General features: G+C 32.6%; 1 protein-coding gene across 1 annotated transcript in view; it reads left to right on the top strand.

Moving 5' to 3' along the window:
- The first annotated feature begins 4,871 nt into the window (after positions 1-4,871).
- The window catches only part of LOC137924166 (calcium/calmodulin-dependent protein kinase kinase 2), a 54,059-nt gene continuing 42,036 nt past the window's right edge, over positions 4,872-16,894 (top strand). Inside the window, exon 1 of the mRNA XM_068767516.1 lies at positions 4,872-5,115. Within this exon, the coding sequence (XP_068623617.1) occupies positions 5,060-5,115 (56 nt within the window). The 5' untranslated portion in view covers positions 4,872-5,059. The remainder of the gene's footprint in view (positions 5,116-16,894) is intronic.

Below are 16,894 nucleotides of genomic sequence, written 5' to 3'. Positions count from 1 at the left end.
CGTCTTTATGTGTTACAATGTTTAAAGAAATAGAAATAAAAATACGAAGCCGTATTATTTGTGTTAAGAAAATTCTTGCTGTCTGAACTGTGCCACGCCTCCTAATCAATTATTTATTTATTTGAAGAATAAGCAAACAGTTACACATAAAGAATTTTAAGAAGTATAAGATGATAAAAATATAAAATGCGAAACACACAAAAGCAAATTAATAATTTGTTTAGAAATAAAATTTATTTTAATAAAAAATAAAAGTGATTTGTTACGAATTAGTCACCAATCATCATCATATTGGCTAATTGATGCCAATTACAAACCTTAAGCCTTCCCCAAAAGTCATGCACTTCCTGCAACTTTAACTATATCATCAGTCCATCTAGTGTGGGGTTTTCCACGCTGCGTCTATTATGTAAAGTATGTATGATATATAACCGCTACCTCGCGATTCCGGTAGAGCTATAGTTGACTATCCTATAAATGTGGGAACTAAATTTATTTATAAATCTAAAATCAAAATAGTTATGTTTCAACTTCGTAATAAATTTACTAATTAGAAAGCCGTGTTCACACTGAACAATTGAAGTAAGACTGACAGAAAGTGCGGATGCGTTTTAGTTAAGTTTAAAGATGAAATATTCATTTATATATTTTTAAGTTTTGACATTTTTCCTAGCGTTTTATAAAAATCATGCATGCATTTCAGCAAAGGATACTCGTGTAAAATTTATAGGTGCCTATGAGGTTTAATGCAACATTAGGTATAAGATATGTATTTGTACTTCTTATTTTTTGTGAAGCTTATCTATTTACCGTAGTAGTATATAACTTAGTTTAAGTTAGTATATAAGTCGCTCGCTAAGTGGACTGACGATGTAGTCAAAATCGCGAGTAATCGCTGAACTTGGTGAGACCGGTCATCGTTGATATCTTTGTGGGAACTAAGAGAGAAACTAATATGTAGCTACTTCCGCTATGCAGCAATAGTCGTGCAATGAAGTACACCGCCCGCCAACCCGCTGATACATGCGGGTGCGGTAAACAATGCGAAACACAACTACCACCATTAATTTACTCTACTCGTGTTTCGTCCCTCCACGGGGTATCCTCAGGAGATGTTACACCGACCAGTGCCAAACACCGAGCTCGCGAGTGTTTGTACAATAGTTGCAAACGTCATATTCTTTTCTAGTACAGTGCAATAATAAAACTGATTTTTGTAGCGAAAAGTACGTTCTCTTTAACCCGTGGGCTAATTCTTGGCGAATTTTAAAAATATCTATTTTAAAACTAAAATAAATGTTAACCTTAATAATGGAAAATAAAAGCAATAATATAAGCGTAACGGATAGTGTTTGATAATGGTGTAAAAAGACAGGAAAAGATAAGCTCTACCAATAACGATTCCCTTTTTCGTTCGTCTTCCTAAGTCATATATAAAGAGAGAGAATATTAGTTGAAATAACATATTTAAAGCTTTCTCTTTCCCACTTTTCAGCCCATAGACACGCACTGCAAGGCATAGTTCTCTCCCGAAGATGTCTATGAAGAGATCATAATCCAAACCATAATCGCCACGCCTGGCAGGCGGGTTGGCAATTGCAGTGTAGTATTATGGTATGCAGAGAACGCTGCTGCCCATCCTATAGAAACTTGTAAGCAATGGTAAAAAATATATAATTAATGCACAAAATGTGAATTATATAAGATTGTACGCTGGGAATCGAACTCACGATTTATAAGCGTCAATTCCCAACCGCAGAGCTACCACTGCTCAAGCTTTCAGTCCTTATGAAGTACTATTCAATCATTTCTGAAAAAAAAAGAAGGAGAGAATAATAGTACATTACAGGGGTCGCCAACCTGTGGCTCCTTGAAGGATTATTTGCGACTCTCAATAAATACACCTTTATTTTTTTTTATTATTAAAAAAAATTATAATCGTTTCGTATATGTTTTAAAATGACTTTTAAATTACAGACGACAAATATGATTAATATAATAAACACTAAGCGCAACGTTGTAAATTCAATAAACATATTTTTTCACCTTTATTTATGTTTTCAATATATATAATTTCTGTAAAATAGTAATATTATTTTTTGCTTTCTATTTAATTACGTATTAAATTCCAACTCGTGAAACATTTTAAATTTTGAAAAGTAGCTCGGGCTTTCATGGAGATTGGCCACCCCTGATATAATACAATGCGATACAATTTCTTTATTTTCGAAAAAGGTATAAATAAACAGGAACAGAGAATTAGTTTGAATTATGTATTTTAACATGATACTGTTTACTAATTTTCTTAGTTTAATGAGTTAGAACAATATATTTCCAGATTCTTGTGATACTATTTACGTATTTTGAAATAAGGAAGGAGAGAATATTATTTGGAATCATGAATTTAAATGTAATATACTGTTTTCTTTAATAAGGTGACGAGAAAAAGTTAGAAAATTAGTTGAAATTATCGGTTCTAAGCCTTATGAGATTTAAACATTTCAAAAGGTGAAAAATTGAAGAGAGAAAATTAGTTGGACTAAACCAGAGTTCCCCAAACTTTTTTGTGTCGTAGACCCCTTGCCATGTTTTTCCGTGTTGGGTAGACCCCCTATTTACCTGATATAGATTTCCTGTAAATTTCTAACTGTAGTGAAGTTTAGTGGTAAAAACCTAAAGTAAAAACACATGTTAATTTATACATTTATTAATTGAATTTAAATTTAAACTACTCAAAATAAAATTTTGTATCTGTTATGTAAAATATACGTAACATTAAATAAACATAAAATAAACTATAAATAAAATAAAATAAGCAATAAGTCAATATTTTTGGTGAGAAGGATGAACCTGATACTTTAATAATAAATTATAAACATTTGGCGTCAATTTTGTAAGGGTTAATCTTAAATCTCCTCGGCTAATGATGTCCAGTCTGTTTCTTTTTTTCGTTAGGAGATTGGTAACAGCGCTGAACGCCCTTTCCGCGAGGTATGATGAGACGGGAGACTGCGACTCTCAGGTTTTTACAAGTTCAAAATGTATTGCGACCACCAACATCCTACAACTTACACCATTTTATAAACAAATATATTTTTTTTTTACTTCATAAGTACTTTTATAAATAATGTAAATGTTTTGATATTATAAGATAGTATGATGTAACTAAATAGGTACTATCAGTGTATGTGTTGATCTTGTCGTCGTTCTACTATCGTGGACACCCATTTTCATTTCATGGACCGCCAAATTTTTTTTCTCTCACGTTAACCCCCTGCAGGTTGCCATAGACACCTAAATATAGACCACTTTGGGAATCACTGGACTAGACTATTTGTAACCATTCATTAATTTTCGAAACAAGACAATGAATGATTTTATAACTTATTTCAAACCATATGTGATCTCGAAAAAGGTGAAGATAAAGAAGAAAATTATTTTAGCCATTTGTAATATTTATTCATTTTCAAAAAAAGTGCAGATAAGAAGAGAGAGAATATTAGTTAGATTAAAATATTCTCAGTTTAATGCGGTAAACCTCATCCAATTTGCAGGTCCGCCTGTAGGCGCTGCTTTTGTGTTGTGTTTGCGCGCGCCTCGCGGAGCAACTGGTTATTCATTGAATATTAAATATTAACGCACCAGCGGTGCCAGTGGGCATTAAACTACGGATCACGGTACTAATCCAGCGATTTTTGAATGGCGGCAAAGATTCGAACCGTCTTTACGTTAGATATCCTGTATTTTTCGTTACTTTTCTTTTAATTTAATAATATAATTTACACATTAATAATATTAACCACCTTGTAGATTATAAATGTGTGTTATCAAACAAATAAATAAAATAAACATAAATGGTTATGTAATAAAAAGGTGTTGTTTATACGAAACTAAAACTAAACCTATGTAAAAATAATAGTATAACTTTTTCTTAGATATGAAAAAAAAACCAAGCGTATGAGCTGATTAATGTCCACCTCGCCTGTTGTTGAGATTAAACTTTACGGTCAAAAATATTTTGTAATAAATTTATTAAAAAAAATTCCCAAAACTTTTGGGATTTACGAACTTTTATGTTCGGTCAGTCATGTCGCAGAGTGTTAAAACTCAAATGGCCTCCTATACCCCTTAGGTGCAATACTTGAATCCTTACACTGTTTTCCTCAGCAAGTCATTTACTGTCTGTGAAATTTGTGTCAACAAGAGCAGAAACATTTTGGACTTTTAGAACTCGTAAACGTGTATCATTTGTCTCTGCTTTGGAATTTTCAATATTTTGTATTCCATTTATTTACCGTACAATAGTATTTAAATAATGTGTATTATTAAGTTCTCTAAATATATGTGTATTGTATTTGTATTTGATTTTTAATAATTTTATATATTATCAGTCAACTTAGCATAAGTTTTTACTTATTATTTCATAATAAATCACATAATTATTCTTTTTTTTTGTATATGCCCACACCATATTAAATCCCAGTTGAAATCCATCCAAAGGTTGTCCGTGTACATGTTAAATCAAAAACGCAAACACAAACATATATAAAAATATTATAATAAATCTTAAAACTAGTTCATACGCTAATGATTGATGCGCAGTACGGCTTCATTCAAATGAGATACAACGAAAAATTATCTTTATTGACACCATAAACATAAAACATACACATATTAAATCCATAATAAAGTAAAAAATTATGTAAATATAATAGATAAAAATAATTATTTACAGGAGCATCAAAATAATAAAATGCGTATAAAATGATGGTGTCGAATCTGCATTCGCTAGTCTTTGGCCACTCGCGCCACGAGCTCCATGCGGTACACTACGAGCGTGGCGGCAGAAAACATAAACGCATGGAGTCTTGACCAAGTGGACGTCCGTTGTATTTTTATACTTTTATTTATTTATCTTTCACTTTATTTTCGATTTCACACCGTGATACAATACGTCCATATCGAAGTATATATTTAAATCTGGTGCTGTACATGCCTTATGGATGTCGTATTGAGTGATAAAGATAGTTTTTAATAGTTGTTGGGAAAGTTTAAAACTATGAATGGTGTTGTCGTAGATACAGGCGGAGTGGAAGAGTCGGCATGTGATGAAAGGTGAGTCAGTGATATATAACATATATATCATAAAAGTTTACAAAGACAAAGTCCCAAAAATAAACCTTTTATGTGTATTAATGTGGATATGAAAACATTTTTCCTTATATACTTTAATTATTATTTCTGAACCATTGACTTTTGGATAGTGTGTACCATACATTAATTGAAAACAAATGTATTATATATTTACCCGTTTACAGCTTTTACACTATTTCTAATCTCTTTATATAAGTGTCAAAAACTTTAAGATGAAATTATCTTTTTAAATATAATACTCTCGAGGTATTTTAAATTTTATTTCGTAATATACGTATTTTTATTAATTTATTATTCATCGTGACTTGCAATGAAGTACATAAACGGTATTTTAAAAAAATGTGCCTACAGCGAAACAAGAAAATACGTTATGTTTTTTTTTAACACTAGCCAGAAATAAAAAACCTAAAAGATGTTATTTACAGTACTTTTAATAATCCTATTTAAAAAAAAAACAGTCGTTTTTATTAATTCAGTTACGTATATCAAAAATTAAACACTTACTCGTTACGTTTAATCGTAATATATTACACGAACATAGAGCATGATAAAAAACTTTGACATCTGTTTTGTGTCTACGTAAAAAAAATATCAAAACCTAACGAATGACTGAACACTATATTTGCAGCCTTATAAATATGACCAGAGAGTTTAATTTAAATTGCTTATTTTGATCGGACTGCGAGAATGCCTCCACAATTTATGGTTCGTGAAAAAAAGCATGAAATGTAAAGAATTACATTGGAGGCGAATAACTCACATAATGATGGCCAATTACAAGTTAAGAATAACTATACTATATTTCCCTTACATTAACATAATAGTTACGGTAAGTATAGTGTTAATATAAATACCACATGTTCGTAAAATCAAATAAATTTTATATAATTGGTCACGTGTCGATTAGTTTTCATGACATTAATTCTACCTTTACAAAGATTATAAAAATAATGAATAAATAGAGGGATTCCCGGCGATTTGGGGAGTCGAAGTGGCAATGAGCACATAGCGCGCAGAACAGATGATCGATAAGACCTTATGGTTCTAAAGTGGAGGCCACGAGCAGCAAAAGGCAGCGCAGGACGTTCGCTCATAAGGCACATAACTTTGTTAACGTCTACTGAAGATGTTGGATGCAGGCCGCTTCCAACTACTGCTATTGGAAATATATGTGGCCTATGTCCAGCCGTGGACGTCAACGTTGCTACGCCACTAACTAAAATAAAATTGAAGGAAAGACATTACCCAAATGTTAAATAATTTTTCAACAAATTTTGAATCATTTGATTGATTAACAAAAACTAACACCTTGGAAACCTTCACGGTCTCATGCACAACAACTTTGCATAAGATCGTCACATAATCAAATGCATAGTTTACGATTCTATAAAGGACATACAGACAAACGTTTATTTTTATATATAGGAAGTATAATATAAAAAGTTGAAGCAAAATACGCGGTCTTTAAAAATAAAAATGTGTATTAAACTTTACATATAATTTTAGATACATAATTGGCTTTTAACTTGTAGTAGATAATTCTTCCCATAATTTGCAGATAATCGACTATTTAATTTAAATTATCAACCATTTTTTTTTGCTTTTTGAAATTGTGACTTTTTGTATCATACTGTTTTTAATAAGAATATTTTATATTTAATCCGCGGACATTCGTAATGTAAACAAAAAGTACAATGGGTGATCTTATTACTATAGGCAATTTCTTACATACACTCTTATTATAGAAACTGAAGAATATAAGTTATTGACAGTTGACATGTATATAGTAATAAATAATTTCGAATATAATAAATATACAAGAGTTTTAGGAAGGTGAATATATATAAATATAACATTTGTCAGCGAAGAATTATCTTTTTTTACACTTAATCCTAACCATCCTGTAAAAAGTTATCACTAAAATATCACATCATTAATTTATTTTTTCTATTGAAAATCGACAGGCTAAATCTTTATGTCAGTATAAATTCTGCATGGACAGATAGTAAACAGTAATTAATTTTAAAATGTAGGAATTCGAATTTCAAAACTGCTTTTATTACCATCCTATGTTTATTTTTATTTTATGTTTTTTATTATTTCTGAAACCGTTGGTTTGTCGTTCATTAGTTGACAGTAAATGACTACTTCACTACTTAAAAGATTTTACACCTTCAACCAATCACCCTATGTATGTGTTTATTTATTTACTTTATTTATTTTATTGGTATTTGATAAACAGTAACAAAAGGCAGTAAGAAAGTACAAACTTAAAAGATTAGAAATGTAAAATTAGTTACATTTGTTACCTTATTACTATCTCACTGAGAACATATAATGATTTATAGTCAAACAGGGATCAAAGACTATGGTTTATATATTTTTATTATGTTTGTTTATATTTTTATATTATGGTTTAAATTATATCGTATGTACTCAATAATTTCGAACGAAATTGTTTTTTAAAAGATACGAGAGAGCACGAGAATATATCAATATCACTAACATATGAATTGTTAATAATAAATACATTGAAATACATTATAAATAAAATAATAATAAACATCTAATCGATGAAATATTCAATTCTAATAGATATTAGTAAAAATCCATTAAAACCGGTCCCGTCTCGCCTTGACTTGCACACAAAAAATTCATTAATCAAGTATTGTTCATAAATTCCATTCGTATGTGTTCTTTAGATAAATACACAATGGCGCTGTGACTCGTTATGTTATCAGATACTAGCAAAACAATCTAGCAAGTTTACAGACGGTATTTTGCATTTAAACTAAGTTATTAAATTGTCAATTAATCTTATACGAACACTCGTTGGCTTTGTGATGATGTACTGTGACTTATTGTTATAGATCACTGATTCTAATCCGGATATGTCATAAGCAGTGGTAGCCAAGCGGTAGAGGACTCAAACTTGCTATCATAGGTCGAAGATTCGATTATCGAGATACAATCTTATATGTTTAACACTGTGTGTAATAATTATATGGGATTGCCACTGCTTATGAACAAGTTTACAGAGGATGAGCAGCAACGTCTTCTGCGTACCCATAATACCACACTACATTCACCAACCCGTCTGCCAACCTTGGCGATTATGGTGTATCACCCCATAGATGTTTGAGGGAGGACTGTCCCTTGCAGTGGATGTTTATGAGCTGATACGATGAACATATGTATGAGTTAAAAGATAATACTGTCGCAGTCAAAAAGAAAATAATAAATGAAACGCATTTTGAGTGATCGCTCTACCAGCAAGCACAATGTGTCTTTCGTCAAGGATTAGTGCAGTAACTATTTATTGAAATATTGAAAAGGTCCCACCACCAATTACAATTGTGAATGTCTATGCACTGAAACGATTAATATTAATTTATTAAAACAGTAATTAAAGTTCATTGCAAGAAATTTCCTCTCGTATATAACAAATCCTCGTTCCTATAGGCGTCTGAACAGGGTGACTTTTGACTTGATGATTGACAAATCATGTGTAAATTTTATTATGATATGGTTAAAGAATAGATATGTCAAATCTTAAAATACCTTAGATAAGGATACAAGGTTATCTTCGATTAATGACTACAGTGTAACTTAATCTCTATTTTGAATGTATTGCCTATTTATCAGCATAAATTTTTAAATCTTTCACGGCTAATTATAATCATCCTACATAAAGTAATAACATTAAAATATGTGTACATTAAATTATTTTTTCTCTTGAAATGCGGCAGGTCAAATCCTTCCGATAGCTTATTGTCTACACGGACAGACAGTTATAAAAACAGCAGACGACTTATTGCAGAATACACAAGCTAGGCAAGAAATGATATTCCTTTCCAAGACTTCCCTTCGTATAATAAGCTGCAATTATGTAAACATCCGAGGACATAGGATGGTAATAGCGTCAGTTCTGGGTTAGGCTCCGGGGGAATCGCTGTTCACCTGAATACTACGTCAGACTCACAGAGTCCTATATATATATATATATATAAATATATATATATATATGTATGTATGTATATATATTCCTGTATATTTTTAAAAGAGAACTCAGATTTATGAAACCTCGACCGACAGTAAACAATAATTAATTTTAATATGTAGTAATCCGTAATATGACGCATGTGAAAATTTTATAATAACATGATTAATGAAATATATATTTTTAATGTAAAAAAATATAAAATTGAGTTATTATCCTTTATGTAGTATTCACTGTCAGAGAGTCGTACATGTGGTTTATTTTTTACATATATACTTTATTTATAGCAGGTGTAATCGACTAGTTTGAACCAATTAAATTAAAAAGGACATTGTAGACGTCTACCTATTTACCTACGTAGAAATTACTAGTTTTATAGAGCCTAAACAAAGTTGTTATAGACTTGTCTTTATTCCTAGTATTAATTATACACACATCGCTATTTCTCTTATTTTTACTCCTATTTCTATGAATGCAAAGTTCTCATATTAGTATTAAGTACAAAGCTAGACTACAAGTTTAAATTAATTATATGTCATACACTCGCATGTATATCGCATCGCATGTATTTAATATTACCAAACCAACATCAATCAACATATTTAGATGAGTCAAGTTAAATTATGTTGTTTTAAACTTATACCTTTCGTGAATCCTCGTCTTAAAAACTTCGGTAACATATCTATAACACCGTTAAAACCTGATTGCACTTATATATACAGTTTAGAGTTAAATAGCAGAATTAAACACCGTGGTAATATTTACCTAGGTCAGTGTTTCCCAACGTGGAGCCCACGTCCCACAGGCGGACAATTGAACTATTAAGGGGCCAATCCAAATTGAACTCTATTTTACCTTAATATAAAAATTATGTTCGTTACATAGGGGGCATAAGAATTCTAGAAAGGCTAAGATCGGACATGAAACAAAAGAGGTAGAAAAATACTTACCTAGATAGAATTTTCTCCATATAAATCTATCACTACTAATTAAGTAATTTTGATTATTACTGATCTAAAGAAGATATTACGTTCGTTTTTTATGTTTCTGAAAACCACATACGTCTGGTACAATTTCGATTCGTTTCAGATAACTAGCTATCTCCTGCCTGCAATTTCGTTATCTATATGCCTAATTATTCGCCCACTTAACCCCTTTGCGGATGAGATTAAGTAAAATTCGTTCTTAACTGACCTGTCCTTGGCGAAAGGAATATTCTTACTAAATATCAAATCTCTGAGCCTTATGATTCCAGAGACATCGTGATGAGTCTGTTCATAAATGGAAATCTCTTATATAAAACGAATAATATGAATGTATATAAACACATTGAACTAATATATTAAAATATATTTATTCAAACCAGTCACTTAAAAAAGGAACTCTATAAAAATTCAGTAAATAAAATTTTCCTTTAAACCTCAGAAACCGCACTAGCGTTTTCCGAGTATTCCTACAAAAATGCAACGGAAAAGCTGCAAAAGGTCAACGCTTATTTTCCGATAAGGAATCTACTGGAAACTCTACGGTTCTCGAGTCAAAAAGTAGAAAATATCTTACGTAAAAATTAAAGAATTATCCATTTTCTATATTTTTACTTTTTAAATTGTAATAAATAAAATGAAAATATAAATTTATGTTAAAGAAAACTTAACCTTTTTGGTTAGTATTATATACATTTGTAATGTAATAATTAAAAACAATTGTCATAGTCTTATAAAAATTAAATTTCTCTACCATTACCGACTCTACTGTACTATTTATCTTTTTAATATACATTTCCCCATTCTGCTCACTTTAGAAACGTAAAAAAAATAAAAGTAAAGGCATTTACACGTACTTTTGTACCATCAAATGTTTTAACATTACAAATAGTAAGAAACTACCGTCTCGGAATGGTAATCCGCTGAGAAAACCCGACCAGAAACTCCACAGTTGTTCTTTTTAAATGAACTTTTACAATGTGCACATTATAATATCAACCGGGTAAATAAGTTAACAAATAAGTTCTATTACAATCTTTATATTCTATGATAAGATTTATATAATAATATGCTTTTAAACATAATTATAATTTTAAAAACACCATGGTTACTGACATTAGTTGAAGAAGAGCTCGTCTATAGTGGTAGTTGTCATAGTAAATCGCTCGTGCAATCGATGACCGTCGGGGCTGAAATTTCTCGAGTGGCGACCTCGAGCTGGTAGAAAGGTATGCTCCTCACTAGATGGACCGACGACATTGTTAAGTTCGCCAGAAGTCGCTGAATACGGGCAATGCAAAACCGGTCAACATGACGGTATTTGTGGAAAACCTATACAGTGTGTGCATCGCTGAAAAGAAAAATAATTTTAGATTTAAAACTAAGAAAAGGAAGAAACTAAAAATGCATGTAGAAGAAAAATAGCAACATTGGGATAGAAAGATGGAAAGATTGTCATGAAAAGATGACGGTTGTTGTGTAGTTAGGAGAAGGACTTTTAAGTAGTTGTATTAAAAGTTAGTTCTGTTATAAGTTATAAGTAAATTCGAGTGTTTTTCCATTGAGCATCCAATATGTATATACGAGTATTGAATATTTGCATATTTGACAGTTTGTTTTAAAGTCAAAATTGTCAATTTTTATTGATTTAGTCAGCTACTTAATCAATTAACATTTCTTCTTTTTCAAACTTATAACGATGTTTATCAAAGTTTGGTTAAGTGCATGCGAGGATTTTTTAAAAAACAAACTGCTTTTAATAATATTTAATATCGCACCCAGGATTTTTTTAACAAAATCGCTTTTCCTGTAAAATGGTGGAATGGCATCATTCAAATGCATATTTTATTTAAAATGCATTTTTAGATTAACACGGTTGCGTGGTAATATTTGGAAGAGACATATGCCTTGCAGTCGGTGTCAATTGTCAAAATATCAGAATATGAATATAATGAGATGAATACGTGACATAGGACATACATCCACAATGTAGACAGATGTTCTTGTTATTGTGTGAAAGCCCTGAATGCACGATTCACATCATATTGCACGACGATCTCACTTCTCTCTAATAAATCTAAAGACCTATTGAAAATGGCTTGTATCTCGTCTTCGGGCATCCTGGACAAAAGTCTGCTGTCTACCTTGTAAGGGGACGTCTTTGGACGCACTTGTTGGTCTCTGGTCTCTACTTCAAGAACCTAAGGCCCTAGTATTCTCATCTGCTCTACGGGTTATGTTACTTGCCAACTTCCACTTTTACTTAATCTGCTGGTCTATGGCAGTTACCTATGGAGGAAGTCTATGTCCAACAGTGAAATTTAATGTCTGAAATTATAATTATGAAGATGAGTACGTGGTGTACATAATTATTTACTCTGTTATTAGTTTAATAGAAAACAGTAGAATTATAAACAAGGATATAATATAAGGAATACCACAAAAGAATTATTAATCTATTTATTTATTGCTTATCTCACATAACGGTCACGCATAAATTACAAAACATGTATGTATATGCAAGCGACGAAATCGATTACCTCACACTAAAAAATATCTCTATAATTGGTCAACCAGTTGACCTTACAACTGATAGCTATTAAAAATTTAAACACAAGGAATTTATAAGCATATTAATTATGTTGACATAGTGTTTCATAATAAGTAGAATTTCTTAATTACACCCGTGAAGGTCGGGTCGAATGTCATATAGAATTTATATTGACTTATAAAAATGTATATTTGATAAACTTCTAATTTTCAATCTCTCGTAAATCCACTGTTTTTTTTTTCAATTTTATCCGGCAAGATGCTGAGGGCGATGAGCCTAAAAACCTTATTTTCGGAAACTTTCACAGGGCCTTCGTCTTAGGCCGTTAAAAGTATGTTTAACTGGAACACTGAGGTCCTAGTTCGCTGATACTCCGTAATACGACCGGTACAATGGCTCCTAAAATATTCTGAAGACATAGTCACTTAGAGATCAATGAAAAAGCTATGCTCGGGTCTACGCTGCAAGATCGAATCAGTAATTGAAAAATCCGCAAAAGCACTGAGCTCACGTATGTCGAAGAATTGCTCGTGCAAGCGATGTCCATACGGCGCCGAAAAGTTCTCAAGCGATCCTCCACAAGCCCGTAGATGCAGCGTGGGTAGGCCCCTCACTAACTGAAACGACGACATAATTGAGATCAAAGGAAGTCGCTGGATGGTAGCAGTGCAAGATCATTGTGACGATCTTTGGTGGATGCACTATGACGTCACGCTTTTCATTCTTACTAGGGCTTTTAGTAGGTGTCAGACATTATTAAAATTATGCCACCAAAACTATTTTAATATTCAATTACATTAGTAATATGTTCAACTTAATTTACCTTGAATATAATACCAGACGAGTCACTACAAACATAAAGCTTTTACACAAAATGATATTTATTCAAATGTTCACGTTGCGAAATCTATTTGTACAGGCTAAGTTTACAGTTAAGTTTAAAAGTTAAGATCTATGTTTATAAACTAAAATGAATCCATAAATTAAATTTATTATTTTTTATTTATTTATTAACACTTTTTTGTACACCGTACAATAACTAGAAAAAAAAAAGTTAAAAAAATCATATATAGGTGCAAAAGGTGGTATCGCTCGAGGAGATTTCTACCAGACAAACTTTGGATACAGGAGAGACATGAAGAAGATTGTAGTTTAGAACTTTACTTCCCGGTCCCTCTAATATTTGTACTTACATACATATTAGAAGGTGGACCGGAAAATAATGTCGTTTTCTTAAGTTAAATTCACACGACTACATCTTTAACAAGTTTTTATTTCTAATCAACAATATATTCACCTTCGTTATCAACAACCTTTTGCCATCTAGTATACTAATTTTCAATGCCGGAGCGGTAAAAATCAATCGGTTTTTATGTAAAACATGTCGACAGAAGCGACATTACTTTCCCATCTCCCTAATATATACATTACTATAGACACATACAAACATACAAAAATACTTACATATATATGTAGATAAGATATCATAAATAAGAAATTATTATAAACGGCATTTATTCAACAGTTGAAATCTTGAGGCTAAAATGATGATAATAATTAATATTTTTATCACTAAAATTTCACAGCAAAGGCAAATACTTTGTCACTTATAAAACAACAATAACACAACAGTTAATGACTCGATGACTCCGATCATTGACCCCGATGTTTAAACTGTATCACAATTTGGACACGCGTATTAGTTACTCCAACGATACATAATTTCGTAGTCGATCTTGGCGCATAACCGGTTAGAAATATCGCAACAGCGATTATATGAAATTAATGAGCAGCGGAACGTTTTTAAATCGAGAACCGATAGTAATTTATACGCAGAAAACACCTGTACCCGATTAAACTGCACTAAAATGGTTTACGCCACAATAAACACTGTTATATTATTTATAAAATTTACGATACGTACATATAAAATAATAGCGAAAAACAAAATATAAAAAGACTTAAAAATACAAAAAATAACAGTTTAGTTTAGTTAAATTTCTTTACAAATAGATTGAAATCTAAGTTAGGAAATATTTCAAGTGTAGATTTAAGTAGCTAAGATTAGTAAACACTGTCATGCAGGAACATGAGCAAAAAAGAAGAAAGAGAAATATTAAATGTTATTGTAAAATTAAAGGCACGGACATTGATATCTGTGGCACATAGGTGCAATAAATACAAAAAAGAAGAAAAAAACGATATCTCTGTCCTACTTCCATCATCAGCCTAGATAGCTGAACATATGACTCCCATATAACGGGAAGCGGCATGCATCTCTTTATTCAGAGTCGCTGTTACAATTACATCGAACCCAGGGCTCGCGGTAAACATCGAATACGGTCGAAAACCCGAGAGCTAACAAACTTAGACCCTAATTATAAATTTAAATAAGGAACTAATTGCCTTCTGGTGCGTTGCCGCAGTCTCCGCCGTGCTCGCCGCTACCTGTTCCAGTGTTCTTCAGCTTCTTGATGGCTTCATCACGGTGGATCCTCTAGCTTTGGCGTGTCGAGTCACTTTGTACGTAACTTATTTGGGTGGACTCCCTAGCTTTTTTGGGAGGCGTCTTTTGATCCCTTTCGGGATCGACGTGTCTTGGTTCGGTAATGCGTGGCGTAGCCTATGCTTTATTTCACCTTGTGGGCAAACGTCCTATCAGATATCAGATGTCCTCAGATGATTATCATCGTCAACCATTTCAGCTGTACCGCGTTCACTGCTGGACATGGTCTCCTCCAGATATTTCCAATAGGACCTGTATAAAGCTGCCTGCATCAAGAGTGTTCCGACGATTTTGTGCTTACTAATCCGTGGCATCTACTCCCGAATTTTAAGGCACAGCAACCTGCCTATTGCCATTTCAACTTGCTAATTCGCTGATCTATGTCAGACACTTACTTTTTCTTTTAAACCAAAGTACGCCCATTGCAAGGTAGAGGCTTTTCCAAAGATCGTCACGATGGCCGGTCTGCAACCTTAAATGTGTCGTCGGTCCATCTAGTGGGAGTTCAGTTACTTTAGTCCGTCTGAAAGCGATTCATTCGTTTTGTTATAAAACCGTCTTTTGTACTTCTTTGTTAATGTACAAATTAAATTTATTAATAATAATTTTTGACATTATGAACGAAATTACGTGCCACCCCTTTAAGTGCCCACTCATAAAGACGCCTTAGTGAACTCTGAAATCAACAATCGCTCTATAACGATTCTTATCATTCGCAGACATTGCGTGTTTCGGACAAATGAAGAAAATAAGTAAAATAACTTGTTAAACAACCCGACAAGGCTATACTCCGCCCCGCGGGGTCGAAGCCCTCTTTCAATTAGTTCTGAAGGAAACAAGGCCCGCGACTGCGTGAATTTCAGAAGGCTTTTATGTGCGAAGTCACGAAACCCGAGAACATGAAAGTTTTGCTCACGAGTTTTTTAGAACGAACCTCAAGTTCATTTTATATTAAACACCGAAAATTTTTTTCATGTAATATTCGCATTTTATGGTTGAAATATAAAACATTTTCAACCGTTTGTCTTAACATTTATTTTAATTAAAAAAAAAACAACTCTTTTGTTGCGATAGTAGATAGAATCGATTTTCAAAATCTTTCTTTTCGTATGTTCTTTCCTTCTATTTGATATATCATTATCGTCATCATTATAGCTGAATGACATCTACTATTGGACATAGCTGCTCCGGTAGATTTCGGATAAGAATGGTTAGAATATGCGTCTATCCAGGTTCTACCGACGACCTTTGCACGGTTGTCTGTCCACCTTGTAAGTGGATATCCTATCCTATATCCTATATATATAGCTTACCAGTCCGTAGTCTTCACTCCTGAATCTAGAAGACCCTGCGGTCATCTGTTCCACGTGTTATGTGGACAGCAGACTACGGCTTCTTATTTTCAACCGATGGACGCCCATAACAAGTCACAGACTGCGCCGCTTCCCACATCCAGGGAATTACCGCAACCTTAATTATGTCGTTGTCACCTATTGGAGGGCCTACCCGTGCCGCATCTAATCTAAGTAAGAAAAGGACCAATATTTAGCCACTTCCGCACATGCAGTAGTAGTCGTACAATAAAGTGCACCGCCCGCCAGCCCGCTGATAAATGCGTATGCGGCAAACAATGCGAATCACACAACTACCACCGCCAAATCACTCAACACGTGTTTCACCCTTCCACGAGGCATCTTCAG

This window comes from Battus philenor, unplaced genomic scaffold (assembly GCF_028537555.1).
Source record: "Battus philenor isolate CCGP_79_NKW_IND1 unplaced genomic scaffold, ilBatPhil1.0.hap1 SCAF_23, whole genome shotgun sequence".
Taxonomy (NCBI): Eukaryota; Metazoa; Arthropoda; class Insecta; order Lepidoptera; family Papilionidae; genus Battus; species Battus philenor.
This window is presented reverse-complemented; position numbering and strand designations above follow the sequence as displayed.